This window comes from Micropterus dolomieu, linkage group LG10 (genome assembly GCF_021292245.1).
Source record: "Micropterus dolomieu isolate WLL.071019.BEF.003 ecotype Adirondacks linkage group LG10, ASM2129224v1, whole genome shotgun sequence".
In the NCBI taxonomy this organism is placed as follows: domain Eukaryota; kingdom Metazoa; phylum Chordata; class Actinopteri; order Centrarchiformes; family Centrarchidae; genus Micropterus; species Micropterus dolomieu.
The window spans coordinates 5,324,524-5,340,304 of NC_060159.1; the positions used below are offsets into that span (position 1 = coordinate 5,324,524).

Consider the following 15,781-nt stretch of genomic DNA (forward strand, 5'->3'; position numbering starts at 1 on the left):
CTGCAGCGCCCGGGGACCAACTCCAGATCTGAGTCAGTCTCAATGTTACTGACTGGAGGAACATGTTGCCATTTATCAGTTCACCCTCAAAGACACTTTTGGATGTAAAGGCAACCACTTTACCATTAATGAAAACTAAACTGATTCACAATCATCTGATTCAGCTGTCAGCTCTTTTTTAGATACAGCTTATCCAGAATAAAGAATAGGGGCTGAAAATGTGCAACTAATAAAACTAATACAACAAATACAACTGTTTGATCATGTTCTCTTTTGGTTTGCAATATGCAAGAATTAAACTTTCTGGGTACCTACAAGTTACAGTGCTGGTAAACAGAACTGAACAGTTGGCAATAAACAATGACATCATCTGGCAGCTATTAATTAATTTTTTTTTGTGGAGCTGAGGTGACGTGTTGCTGAAACCACTAGCTCGACATGGTAGAATTGTCTTCAAATAAAAGGTTAGGGCTAAACACCCCAGTTCACTGAAGAAAGCCATCGGACTGTGTGGGGAGCAAGGCTTGGTGACGTGCATGTAGAGTCGACCTCTGCCATGTGACTGATCCATCAATAGGCAAGGAGTTGACCCCTTGAGACAGAGCCCCTCCTCATTTGCATAATGAGGCAAAAATGCATAGATAAATGTAAAAAGGGGAGACAGAAATAAATACCATTGGGGAGATAAATAGGGTAGAAAAGCAAAGGAAGAATAAAACAGACAAAATTATTAAAACGCAAAAAAACACAAAAAATATTTTTGTGGATTTAATCTGATGTTTATTTATTTATTGAGCATTTATTTGTTTCTGTAATTATTTTTGACATTGTCAGCATCAGTCCTCCATACCTTTCTAGCGGCTAATCAAATATAAAAGTATAAACAAATATAATAAGAAAAGAAATCACAAAATCCAGAAAACAACCAAGTAAGTTTTCAACTATATCTATTTTGTTTTTACTTCCAGTGAGTAATGGGTGGTTAAATGTTCCATATCTATAAGTTGATAATATACTTTATTATAAGATTTGATTCTGTTTTGGATAGGAAACCTTGAAATTTACAACACTGAGTTTGTCACTGTACGTATCTTCCATAAATAAAGTTGGTTAAAAAAAAGCCCATTGCAAGTGCATTCGGATTCTCTTAGCACCATGCTTGTTTGTTCCAAAGTCCTCGTGAATTCTTCTTCCCATCTTTCCTTAAACTCATGACCTTTACATCTAGGTCTTAGAAAAATGTGTGAAAAGACACAGAACGTATTTCTTTGACTATTCTACCACAGCAAAGGCCTTTAATTTTGGCCCAATTTGTGGGAGTTTTCAGAAGTATTTTACAGAAGTGTCCGACATGACAATGTAGCCAAGTGACTCACCTGATGCAAGGACCTGCAATCGCAAGAAAAGCAAACAATAGAATTAGTTTTTCTGTCATGGGGGTAGTTCAGTCTTTTCTTTTTAGTGTGCCAAATAAACATAGATATATATACAAAGTTGGATTTTGTCATTTAAGTAATTGAAAATGTTTATATGCAGGACACTCTAATTCACACGTTCCTACCCAAAGATATTTAACACATTAGACTTATAAGCATCTTTACCTGATGGTAGATGTAAACAGCTCCAATCAGAAACACAAACACCCTGGACCACATTGTTGCTGAAAGAAAACACACCAATTAAGGAACAAGGAGACTGAAAATGCATTTAGTCACAAATGCACATACATAGATCTACATGCACTTTCTTGTAATGTTCCATAATATTCATAGCCAGATGACAGCACCCTCTCTAAATGATGATTCCTAGTAATTTTGGTAACCCCCTAAACTGAATAAAGACCACATTTTCCATCCAAGCAGGGGTGTCATGAAAGGTAAATGCATGTAAATGATTTTATATACCTCTACAAACTGAAATGGTGCTCATGCACTTTACATTTATGGAAGCATAGAGCAGCCATTAAACTATCACTCACTTGTGCTAAACAAATTTAAAAACAAATGAACCGTCCACTCAAGTCAAAAAAAGCTCTAAATACTGCTGATTCCAATTGGACAGTCAGCTGTTTCAGACAGAAAATAAAACATAACTTAAAATATTGAGACATAACTATACCCATCAAAAATTCTGTGGATTATATTCCCGTCAAGATGATTCTTAATATTTCTAATGACCCCCTGACTTTTCCTCTAAAGGGCCAAAGGTTCCACTTGTGTTAGTTATGTTTCAATTTGCAACAAGCTATAAACACAACATTGACTCAGTTTTCTATTACACATCCAGCAGACACACAGCAGCATTAGAATTTATTTAGAGTTTTGTTTTTGGTCACCAAACTAATTTTAGGTCAACATTCTCTCTCATCCTTACTCTGTTTTGATCTTTGGCAACTCCTGAGGAAAATGTTGTTAATGTTAATTAGCTAGTTCTAAACTTTGACTGCTGTTTGTTGCAGTGCAGGTTGTGTACAGTGGGTTTATCAGAGCTTTTACGTTTAAAACAGCTGTCTGCTGCTGGAAACAGGGTTAAGGAGAGAAGTGAAAGTGAATCGATAAATTTGCATGCTGTAACAGCAAAACAACTATATACACAACTTATACTATTATAACATGTTTATCCTAATACTTTCATGACAATCTTATCAGCAGCTATCTGTTTTGCCTTCCACTGCACTGGGAGCTGGTTCAAACTCATTTGCATCTCTTTGAATTTGGATTATGGAAAACAAACAATGAGTTGATGGTTTCCCCTGGATCTCGTAACAGTGCACTGTTCACTCCTGCCCACATCACTGGTGGTATGTGCCCAGTTTGTCAAAGGCCTGTTTGCGTAGTACAATTCATGCCCACTTCATTTTCTTGTTGATTTAAGACATGGTTTCCTTTTAGCCATTCTAACACTGTTGTTATATGACACTGGAACAACAGCACAGGCTGCCAGAACATGAAAGACATCTATGTTCTTGCCCAAATATGCAGATGTCCATTAACAGACATCCAGATATAAGTCACGTTCAAGAATACACACTTGCACAAATGTGTACATACTTAGAGTTTACGCTTACATTAACCTATAAGCTTACATTAACTAACCTATAAGGGTTGGACACAATAACAGGAACACCTGCTAAATAGCCACATACATAATAATTATTATAAAATACCCCAGAAATAATGATAATCATTTTCAAGCTTACAATGTCTGTCTTTGTTGAGATTGGCATTGGTATTGATGTGGTGTTTCTTTAACCTGTTGTGGATTTCTTATTTTTAATTGCACACTGACTAAAATCTGAAGCGCATTCGTCAACACGTTAGCTTAATGTCTGAAGAAAGATACAATAATTCTGCTTCCATTCAGTATGTTTTTCCAGAAAACAGATGTTATTTTTAATTTATTTTTACATTGAATGTACAACTTTGTGTAGAACATTTACCCATTGAAGTAAAGAGTAAGTTGCTGATTAACTTACTCTGATCCTTCTTGCAGTCAGTCACTTTTCATGTAAGAGGAGAAATGCAGTTCACCTTTATGAAATCACAAAAAAGTGTATTAGCTTTCTGTTCTTCATCCTATGGAGGAGTACAGCTCCTGTTAACAATATGCTGGTTTAACTGCTCCTTATCACAGCAGCAGCATTAACATTTTTACATTGGTAAAGCATTTCATTTTGAATTTGAAGGGCTGAGGGTTTCCAATGCAATAGCAAAAAGAGCTCCCAGATTTACCAAGCAATCTGATAAACCTAAAGGAAATATGCTTTTAAGATGCTATTTACACTGATAGTTTTAATAATACTGATAAACTAATAAAACTGAATTAGGGACAATACTGTCTATAGTACAGTGCTATGTAAAGATCTAGCTCCGGTTAAGATCTCATCTCGTTCAAAATTATAAAAATATATCAATAAAAACTCTTACCTTGACTTTACAGTTAACATTGTACAGAAATCAATTGATTAATCCATCAAGGTTGCTGCAACGGAGATCCGTCTGTGCTCCATATCTAACAGGTACACATCAGCATTTGAGTCAGAGAAGGTTAGCGCATCTGTGAGAAGGACTGGTTTAGGCTGGACAAGATGTATGTGTGTGTGTGCGTGTGTGTGTTGGGGGCGTGCTGAAGTCTAGACTTTGTGTTGAAAGACCATTTGCATGTGTAGCATGTCTCTATTTCAGCCGGACAGATCAGAGTCTGCCAACCTTTCATGGACATTTGTCTACCAAATCAAGCATTCTCAAGGTCAAAGAGCAACAGCCTGCCTCTCTAAACCAATTCAGTTGGTACTCTCTTTGACTAAGCTGTCCTCTTAAAACCTCACCCTGAAGATTCTTGATAATCACAAAGCTGTTTAGTTCTTTCAATAAAAAATATTCCAATCCAGCCAGTGGGGTCACCAACAATTAGCCAGTCACATGCCATAAACATATGACATGACATTTATCTGACAGCTGTGGTTGCTTTATAGATGAAGATTTAAAATAACTATAATGAGCATATGAAATGCATGGTATTCTTGAACAGTAAATCAAACCTCCAAACAGTACATACAATGAATTAGCTCTACAATATAAAAATGCTGCTAACATGTTAATGTGTCAATAATGACAATCCAATAATATAATAGTATAGTAATATAATAATGTCACAACTGACAGAGATCAATTTGGCTGCATAAATAAGACAAGATGTACCTTTATTGATCCCCCAAAGGGGAAATTCAAATTGACACAGCAGCACAGGGGAATGTACTGCTAAGAGTAAAAAAAAGGATAAAATACAATAAAAGTAGAATCTAAATTTTAAAATCAAATATATAAAATATACACACTTTATAAGATAGAAATAGAATATGGTATCCTTGTGTACATCTGTACATGTGCAAAGTGTCAGAGATAATGTGTGCAAAAAGACTTGCTTAGTGGGATAGAGTCTCAATCAGTGTCTCTCTCAGTGCAAAGAGAAAGAGTTGTGGTGAGGTGGGGGGCTGATTACCCAGGGCCCCAGTGAGTGGAGGGCCCTCGAAAAAAGCCTGGAATGAAAGGTGTGTCTTTGTTTGCAATGTTTTATTTCTGAGCAAGTAGTGTTAAAACTGAAATAAGGTTGGCTAATTGGTTGAGAGGTTGAATTTTGTATACCTTCCAAAAAAATAAAAAATACGGTAGGCTCACCATGGCCCCTAACACTTCCCTTACAAAAGACGCAAAATGGTTTAGTCTGCCCTACACTAGGATTCTAATCTAGTCCAGTGACTGCAGAAAAGAAAAGAAAAAAAGGAAAGAGAGAGAGAAATGAAAAAAAAAGTGAGCTAAATCACAACTAACACAGTTAAAGAATGGTTTAAGCTAATATCAGCAGTTACACAATTATAAACACACTTTTTTTGTTTTTGCCCCATTCATCATGAGCTGAACTTAAAGATCTAAGACTTTCTCTATGTACACGGCCTGTTTCTCTCAAATATTGTTCACAAATCTGTCAAAATCTGTGAACACTTCTCCTTTGCCGAGATAATCCATCCACCTCACAGGTGTTGCATATCAAGATGCTGATCAGACAGCTTGGGTTTTGCACAGGTGTGCCTTAGGAACCGATTGCCTAACCAAAGAATTTCTGCACAGACTGTCAGGAACCATCTCAGGGAAGCTCATCTGCATGCTAGTCGTCCTCATCGGGGTCTCGACCTCACTGCAGTTTGTCGTTGTAACCGACTTGAGTGGGCAAATGCTCACATTCAATGGCGTCTTGCACTTTGGAGAGGTGTTCTCTTCACAGATGAATCCCGGTTTTCACTGAACAGGGCAGATGGCAGACAGCATGTATGGCATTTTGTGGGTGAGCATCATCACCTGTTGCAGCATGAAAACGCACGGCCCCATGTTGCAAGGATTTGTACACAATTCCTGGAAGCTGGAAACATCCCAGTTCTTGCAAGGCCAGCATACTCATGTCGCCCACTGAGCATGTTTCGGATGCTCTGGATTGGCGTATACGACAGCGTGTTCCAGGTTCCTGCCAATATCCAGCAACTTCGCACAGCCATTGAAGAGGAGTGGACCAACATTCCACAGGCTACAATCAACAACCTGATCAACTCTATGCAAAGGAGATGTGTTGCACTGCGTGAGGAAAATGGCGGTGACACCAGATACTGACTGGTTTCCAGACCCCCCCCCGGACCACCCTAATACAGTGAAACTGCACATTTTCGAGTGGCCTGTTATTGTGGCCAGCCTAAGGCACACCTGTGCAATGCCCAAGGTGTCTGATCAGCATCTTGATATGCAACACCTGTGAGGTGGATGGATTATCTCGGCAAAGGAGAAGTGCTCATTAAAACAGATTTTGAAAAATATTTGAGAGAAACAGGCCTTTTGTGTACATAGAGAAAGTCTTAGATCTTTGCTCATTATGAATGGGTTCAAAACAAAAGTGTTGCATTTATAATTTTGTTCAGTGTAGATTGAAGGCTACAATATATGCCATTATATCTACCAACATCATCTAGCAAAGCTTAACATCAGGAAACACATGGCCCCCTCAGTTTCAGAAACAGCCAGTGGCGTGGGGTGGAGTAAATTTTTGGGGAAGCCAAGTGAGAGGGGATGACCTTTTTGGAGGGCAATTATCTAATGCATTGTGCTATTAAAATGCAGGGTATAATTTTACACGCTGAAAGTTGCATTTACCAACATGTATACTCTCTCTCTCTCTCTCTCTCACTCAGTCACTCTCTCATCCCAAATAGCATACATAGCCCACTGCTTATAGTGCAGGTTAAAAATAAAAGAAGCATTCACAAGCTCAATCAGAAAAAGATACATTGCATAGTAGCAGTGGTGCATGAATCAAATAGGCCTACATGCTTCTTAATGCTTAGCCAAACTCCAAATCTCCACCCTCCATAATTGCACTAGCTAAAGTTGCTAACAGCTCCTGTTATTTCATCTGAATGACGTTGATCGCATGCTGTGATTTGAGACAGCAGCTGGCTTCCCGTGGCATCATCCTGACTAAGACACAGTTAGGCAATGGCATGACAGTGGCCTCATCTGATTGGTTAATCATTTATTTTTTCTTTACAAAGGGATGCCAACTCTGCCCGGCCTCCTCGCGTGAAGGCCAGTCTACGGTGGTGCATTATAGTGTTTCACCACACATCCAACCAGTGAGAATTGTGGAAGAGATGACAGCAACAACTGATAAGATTTATTGAAACTATAAACATTGTGTTTTTATTGAAATGATAAATAGAGCCTGATAAAAACAGGGGAAGACTGGCCTCCCTTGGCTTCATGGAGAAAACGCCACTGGAAACTGGAAAGGCAGTAAAACTGGCTGTAGACAGGACATTTAACTCTGGAATAGGCTCCTCATTGTTTATGTCAAGAGCAAACAGAGCAATTGTGAACTGTCTCTCTTCTATTTTTTATATGATCTATTCTTTACTTACTACAGGTTAGCAAACTAACACATGTTGGGTATTTGCATAGCAGCAAAAATGATATAATGATCATTGTAGACTTTGACCTCTGCCTCTGGTGTTAGCAGGTAGGCCTGTACTATTTAATCTGTCAAATAAAATGACACTGTGACCTTTTCATCACTGTGACCATTTTTATTTGTTATCAAATCCAAATGTACAGGTTTATATTACAGTGAATGACTTTTGAAATATCAAATGCAGAGACAACTTATAAAAGTTGTTCTCCATTTAGGGGATTGTTAAACATTTGTTTGACTGAGTAAAGTAATAATGGTTTGAAAATGACATAATGGTAAAACAAGTGAAACAAAATCTGCCTACCAGGACCTTTAAGGTTAAGTAAGGTAAGGCTGTTTTAGAAGTAAATCTGCTGTTTCATTTATGGTATTTAGAGATAAAAACATGGCATCTCTTAAACAGAATCTTAATATCACACAGACCAAGACTGTGAGTGTAGAGAACATTACAGTAGCTTGCTAAACGGATTTATCTCAGTCAACATTTTCTGGCCATGTTAGTGCAGCTGGATACAATGTTCTGCACTAGTGACTCACTGGCACCACTCAGCTACCTTTAAGGTACAATTATGTAAGATTTGGCCAGAATGTAAGTTTACTGCTTTTATTTTTTTTACTAAATGTACTAACATTATCAACAAAATGCAAAGAAGCAACAGTTCTGACATTATGTCAAAGACGTCTATATATTGTGTAGTGAAGCAAGCAGTTTTAACAGTTATTGCTTAAAACTTACTAGTCACTAATTAAAAGCTACTAGTACTTATTTATTAGTTACTAATAACTATACCACCAGTTACTAATAACTATTCCCATTTTACTAGTGACAATTGATTAGATACTAGTACTTAATATTTAGTTACTAATAACTATGGCATTAGTTACTCGTAACTATTTTCTATTACGACTAATTGCACATTTTTGCTATTGAAATATATGGGGCTCTGCAGTTCACATATCATCTATTCATTAGTTACTAGCAACTATTTGATAGTAAATAGTAACTATTTTCATTTTACTAGGATTTATTATTTATATACTAGTACCTATTCATTAGTTACTAAGTAACTATTCTATAGTGCTTACTAGTAAAGTGTTTTTTGTTACTAGGAATTCATTAATTAACTTGTTGATAGTAACATTTAATTCTTACTAACTATAACTTATAGCTAATGGAATAGAATAATAATAAGCACTAGTATCTAAATAAATGTCAAGTTGTGCTGTGTTTAAACTACTACGTGTCTATATTGTGTAATATCAATCTGCATGTAATACTCCTTAATACTATCCACTGTTACGCAAGCTAACCGGTTGAGTCAGATAGCTGCCCAGCCTGAGTCTAGGTTCCACTTAAGGTTTTCTAGAAGTTTTGCTTGATCGTGGTGAGAATTGTTGGATCTCTGTAAATAATATTATAAAGAGTGCTCTACATGAAAAGTACAATTAGATAACTTCCGTTGTAACTAAACAAATAAACAAAATAAAATCAGTTTTGAACATTAAAATGCCTATACACCCTCAGATATTTACTACTATTTCAACCAACTCTTTCTAAGATTTAAAGACAGAGTGCAACTATTAAAGGCAAACAAACCTCTTTTAGGATAGTGCAGGTAATAGGATGTGTAAAGCAGGAACTAACATGCAAGGTTAGATGGGTTTTTGAAAGGATTTAATTAATCACAAGCACAGTCTATAGAACTGATATTACAAATTCAAGACATTATTGCTAAATAGAAAGTATAATCCAACATGCATTATACACACATTTTACAGCGTGTCTTTGATAGCCTAGAAGGCGTAAACATCATGTTAATGATGCCTGCAGCTTTGTGGAAGACTTGTTTTACATGTTGACTGAATGCCAATGACCTGATTTGCTACTTCCACTGTGAGGCTTTGTTTTTTACTCCCAAGCTATAAAGACAGACTAAATAACTTTGATTGACAAGATCAAGCACATTAGCAGGGTATCTGCACACTTTTTAAAATCAAAAGGGACAGATAAGGATCTACACAGGCGCTCCCTTTTTCTCTATGAATTCAAGTTGTTTTAAAACATATTAAAATTAATTAGACATCATCTCACATTTAAGACATTTATAATACTTTTAAAAGACATTTTACGACCCTAATTTTTTTATTTCAATCTTTGAAAACTTTTAGGATATATGGATATATAGATTAAATACTGGCCCCTCATCTAAAATTTCAGCATTAAGAATTATACTGCTGAAACACAAACAAAAGAAAGCATGTTATGAATATGATTTAATAAAGCCTGCTCAGCAGTATGAACAATTTGCTGCCATTTGATAATCACACTGTCACACACTGCAGCGTATAAAAACAGTGCACCTGTGACCTGACTTCTGTTTTGTTTTATTCCTAAACAGGACTCCTGCACAAAATACACACAGATTATCAAGTAGCATTTGTTTTACACACACACAGACACACACACACACACACACACACACACACACACACACACACACACACACACACACACACACACAAATTTTCTCATGACAGTAATATATTTTTACAAAATTATAACTTATTATGTAATGTTGGCATTATGGATATGCAAAAACAATGCTTCCAGAAGCAGCTGCTGATGTTTAACTAGGTTGAGGGCTCTTCAGGGGTCGTGTGCACTTTACATACAGCAGGACTATGTGTAGATCAGCGAGGGTAAGAGTAGAAAGTGGCTTTGGAATTATATTTGACTGATAGTCCTGTCTAAGTCAATTCGTCATTGTGACGCCACCCCCCGAGTAAACAAGTTCACTGATCTGTGTAAGGCAACTTACATTGTCTAACTGATTTGATTGGCAAAGTAAGCCAAATCTAGAGACATTTTGCATCTACTTTGTGGACATGTTGTTGGTTGTGATGAATACTTGATGAATACACACACCCAAATGTAGCCAAGTGCAACTATATGAACTTTTACAGTACATCAGATATAAAATCTCTTCTATATCTTCTCTATGTGCTCTTGGTAGGAATTACATATAAATGTTTTTGTCAAAAACAGCAGTGATCTATTGAGAATTGTTAAAAGCAGTTACTACTACAGTACAGTTAAAACTATACATCCAGCATACATCATGTAATACTAATAAATCTTTTTGATGGTGTGTATTACATAGTGTTGTTGTGAGCAAAATAAAATGTTTAAAATATAGCTTATGGCTTAGTTTTTCCAAAGAACAAGCCTTCCATGTTACATTATACTTAATATCTAACCATGATACATTTAACTTGTTATAGCTGTGGTGGAGAAAAGAAAAAAAAGAAACTGTTGGTTTGATTGGTTGGTTGTCATTCTGTCTGCAGAGATCATCAGGGGTTGGAGTAGGAGTGAGTTGCACCAGATGCACTAGATGACATGTTATAACCATCTGAAAAACAGAAACAAAACAAAGTGTCAAATGATGCTAAAACAAGACTAAGAGTCTATGCTAGCGCCTCTGTGAGGCTGTGCATTGGCAAAGCGGTGCTTTGAGCTAAACGGTAAGTCAGCATGGTAACATGCTCACAATGATCATGTTAATACGCTGATGTTTATGCTACATTCACGCAGTGTCAGGAGTCTTTAGTTAACAATTCTGCCACATTTGAATCCATGCCATAATAATATGGGCTGCTCTAATAGCACATCAAGGACCTCCAACAAGTGAATGTGGTGTTTAATACTCTGGACTGAATATTAGAGAAGAGCCATTTAGTCAGTGAACACAGTGACATCTGGTGGCTTGTAAAACCTATAGCAGCTCTCCAACACTGAGGCTGAAGCACCACCACACCTCACTGATTAGTTTTAGTCTCATATGTGTGAAATAAAAGTCCAACAATCCTGTGAGTTATTATTAAACCTGTATACTTTTGTCCAGTATAGAGGTTATGTTGCAAAAAGCCTAGATAAAATATTTTTGCTGACATGCTCATTAATGTACCTTTTTGTGTAGTTTAGTCCAAGTGACACGGTGGGCTCACCTTTTTAACTTCATTATTGATATTTGACATGTCATTTCAGTCGCAATGTGATATAATTGGAGAGTGATTAATTACATAGCCTATTTGTTATTTTTTACATTATTTCTTGGTAACAGGATGAAATGTCCTCATAGTTATGATTATGTTTTTGTAATGCACATCGACTTATTTCTCTATTACTCTCCTCTCTTCTTATTCCACTAATGTGGAGATCACAGAGTTTGGCTGTAAAACTTTCAAAACGGTCAAATTGAAAAAGCACTTTCAAAGCACCAGTGAAGCTTTGGACATCATCAGTCACAGGATATTCTTTATTTGACACAGCATATTAAAACAGCGTGCTTCACAGGAGTGAAACAAGCTTTGGACCTGAGGTATCATCTGCTTATCTTGAGCTAACCACAGCTAATGCAATCCAAATTAGGTTAGTGACCTGGGCCCTGTTTCAGAAAGCAGGCTTAACAAACTCTGAGCTTATCCCTGAGCTCTGAGTTGACTGAGCCTGAGGTGGGAAACTCTGAGTTTTCGGGTTCCAGAACAGCTGATTAAAATTAGTTCAATCAACTCTGAGTATATTGAGCCTGATGGAAGCGCGTGTGTGGGGGGATGAAGAAAAGCCATCATCAATGGAGCTCCGATACTACGATTCACCATGGCAACGGGTAAATAAATGTAGAGCCTCCATTTTAATCGGGTGGAGCTAGAAATTTGAATGCGTGCCAGTGCGGACCATGAACACAGGAGTGGAGGAAGGATCAATGCTTTAACATTATTAGGCTACTATACAGCGTTGCTCATTCATCATTTACCAGCCTGGAATTTCCTTGATGAATGAAAGTGCTGGAATTCTCCTACAGCCCATTACATTAGATTTAAAAGGCTATATTTAATAAGCTGTAGGCCTAACCCGACGGGACTAAATGCTGTGGCAATTGGCTGCCAGATTATGAAAATAAACGGTGCCCAGGGCTTGACATAACCAAAGTTACTAGCCAGACAGCATTTTCACTAGCCATATTTTTGTTGTTGGGAAAATACATTTTATAAGATTAAATTTGACTTTGGCATGCTGAAGTTTACTTGAACTAGATTTATAACCTTTTTAAATGAAAATAAACACCCAATCGAGACTACTGCTAAGAAGTTTTTTTTTTAAACATGTAGCCTAGTCTTTTATGACAAAGACATATAAAGAGTAGCTTCTTATTGCATTTAATAAAAGTGGTGCATGGGTGTAGAATAATTGAAAAGATAAAAACTAACCTGAAAAACCTAAACTTTCTGTTTAAATATTTATTAACAGCAGCAGCAAATAGGCTACTGTAACAGAGTAGAAAAAATATCTGCATTTAAAACAAAGAGCAAAGAAGAACAAATTGTTTTTGTCAAATTAAATTCTGAAACCTCCTCATAGAAACAATGCTGTGCTCAACTTCCGCACGACACCCCGTTACTTAGCAACTGCCATTGTTTAGACGACTGCTACATCATGAGCTAGAGCTACATATGGGATAGATAGGTCGATATGAGATGGATCAGAGCAGAAGAAGGATGAATGTCCAAGAAGTTACGAAAATAACATGAGAGGGAGAATCAGATGAGGGAGAGATAACGGTGGAGTGTGTAAGTCAGTGTGTGTGCGTGTGTGAGAGAGAGATGATCCGTTCATAGCGTAAGTGAAACATCACGTTATTATTACTAAACTGCAGGAGAATGAGCAGTTAGATGATAGAGGAATAGCTAGGCAGAGTGGAAGATCGGGTTGGTGTTCTAGTGTTAAAGTCCTGCTTTCATCACAAAGCTCCACCAATTTACTTCTCCACCACGTTCTCAACAATGTTTTCTTGGTGGCATAAATGAAAAGTCAGGGAATCACTAAAAGTCATTAGGATTCATGCTCTTGGAAGCATGACTGTCAAAATGTTATGGCGATTTGTCCTGTAGTTGTTGTGATATTTAAATCTAGATCAAAGTCGGCTACTGAACCAACATAACATATGATATAAAGTTACCATAAGCTTCTTGCATAATTAATAAAACTGCTACACAAACATTTAGAAGTTTAGCATTTGAGCTTTCTTTTCTTAATTGTTGTTGTACCTCCTCCTCTCCTCAGGTTCCGGAAAAAGCTAAATACACTTGATGAGTTTCCAGCGCTGGTGCTCTATAACAAGAAAGGAAAAACATTAATCACTACAAGGTTTAAATCTGTAAGCAGGAAAATGTATTGATTAAGAAAACTGTCCTTACCCTTGTTCCACTTCTGGAAGCTTGTGACCCTATTGTTAATTCTGACCGCACCTGAAAAGTCATGCCAGTTTATTTCAATTGATGAACACATTTTAAAGGGTCAACAAGTATGATGTTATGTAGTTCAAAGAGGTGGAGAGTGTTACCAGTGTTCTGGATATAAACAATCATAACTACCACCAATTTACTTTCATTACAGTAGCTCACAGATGGATGGACAAGGACGGAGCCTGACAAGAGCTTATATGCTAGCTGATAAAACAGGAATAATTTAGATTACTAGTGTTTATAACAGACTACCATGAATAAAAGGTGTTGTTTGACATGAGTAAGTAGACTTGTGTAGCAGTATTGTTGCAGTTCATGCTGGTTTGTCAGAAGATTTAGTATTTAGTTAATGGCTAATCAAATATGTGCAAGTTGTCACATGAACACTGTAATTCCACTATTTACTTTTAATTGTCAGAGTCAGAGGATGACACTTGTGTAATCAACTGGATGGATTATTATTGGACTTTATGAATCATGTCTCTTTCCCACTAGTACCTGTAAAAATGCATCCAAATTTGTATGTTTTTGTTTTAAAATGCAGTGCTTTTCCAACACCAGCTAACTAAATTTACAGAATTTTTGCTTGAGATTGTCAATTTAGACAATATCTCTATCTTGGTAAAATCACATTTGTTGCTGTAACAATTTCCTAGAATTTGTTTAATTATTCACTGTCTCTGGAGTTTCATCATGTCTGTTGCTCAGGAACAAATTCAATTCATATATCACACATAAGCAATGCGATATTAAAGAACTGAACTCGTTAGAGTTTCCATTTAATTAAGTAAGCAGTTAAAAATAATAATATTGAGACACACACCTTTTTGTCCAACAGCGTTCCAAACACCAAGATGAAGAAACCCTTAAAAGAAAGACAGTAGCATCAGCCAAGAAAACAAACTCACTATTCAGAATCTGTAGGAAAAATTAGGTACCAAAGGATACAATAATATATAGATCAGTATTATTAACTATTGTATTTGTACCTGCAGTGAATTGAAGAATGCAAATGAAATATTGATTCCTCTATTGTTTGGGTCGGCGAGGGTTCCGGCTCCCAGACCCCAAGTTAATCCAAAAAATGGTGTGAGGACAGCCAAACTCCTTGCAATAATGACCATTACATGTCTTTCAGCTGCTTGTGAAGAGTCTCCTACCCTTCTTCTCAACATTTTGTAAATCACAACAAGCAGGATTAACAGGTTTATCACCACTATTGTCAGTGCAGGGATCACAAATGCCAGTAGAGCTTGGGAATTAACCCAGTTGAGCCAGCAGACCCCAGCGTCTTGGATGTACGCTTTTTGGGGTGCAGTTACAGCTATTGTTATGACAGCGATGATGAGAGGGCCCCCGTAGCCTAGAGAGAATCCAATAGCCAACATAGATGTTTTAGACAAACCCCCGTCGAAGACACTGACTGTGCGGTAGAACAACAGCAGAGCTGAGGCTAACATCCAGAAGAACAGGGCAAGGTAGAAAAAATGGATAAAAAATGTAGCCGCAGTGCATGCTGATTGGTTTACTGTCTTTGCATCTGAGATGGCGGCCCCAATAATGAACCAGATGTCGGCAATCAGGAGAGACACAGCGATGTTCACAATGGAAACATGACGCAAGTAAGATGTGGTGTTCCTTCTTATTTTTCTCCAGACGATAGCTTCAATAATGAGGCATATGACCAAGGAAGCCATAGATATGCCAACTCCAATGTAGGTAATGTAATCCAACACAATGTCAAATATGGTGTAGGGTGACATAAGGATAGAGAATGAGGTCAGGTGGTTGCAGTTGCAGGTGACGTTGGTGTTGTTAGATACCAACACGCAGCCCCCATTGTCCCATCCCCCGAGACCACTGAAGAGGCTGAAGTTCCAGAAAACACACTGAGCGTTCCCCAGAGTATTGTTTATAATATCAAATGTGAACGAAACATTATCGACGGTACCACTGGACTGAACAA

General features: G+C 37.2%; 1 protein-coding gene across 1 annotated transcript in view; it reads right to left on the reverse strand.

Moving 5' to 3' along the window:
* Positions 1-10,813: 10,813 nt before the first annotated feature.
* The window catches only part of LOC123977270 (adhesion G-protein coupled receptor F1-like), a 6,529-nt gene continuing 1,561 nt past the window's right edge, over positions 10,814-15,781 (reverse strand). The window contains exons 3-7 of the mRNA XM_046059838.1: positions 14,805-15,766; positions 14,639-14,680; positions 13,768-13,818; positions 13,618-13,681; positions 10,814-10,922 (exon numbers count right to left, since the gene is read on the reverse strand). Coding sequence (XP_045915794.1) covers positions 10,864-10,922; positions 13,618-13,681; positions 13,768-13,818; positions 14,639-14,680; positions 14,805-15,766 — 1,178 coding nt within the window. The 3' untranslated portion in view covers positions 10,814-10,863. The remainder of the gene's footprint in view (positions 10,923-13,617; positions 13,682-13,767; positions 13,819-14,638; positions 14,681-14,804; positions 15,767-15,781) is intronic.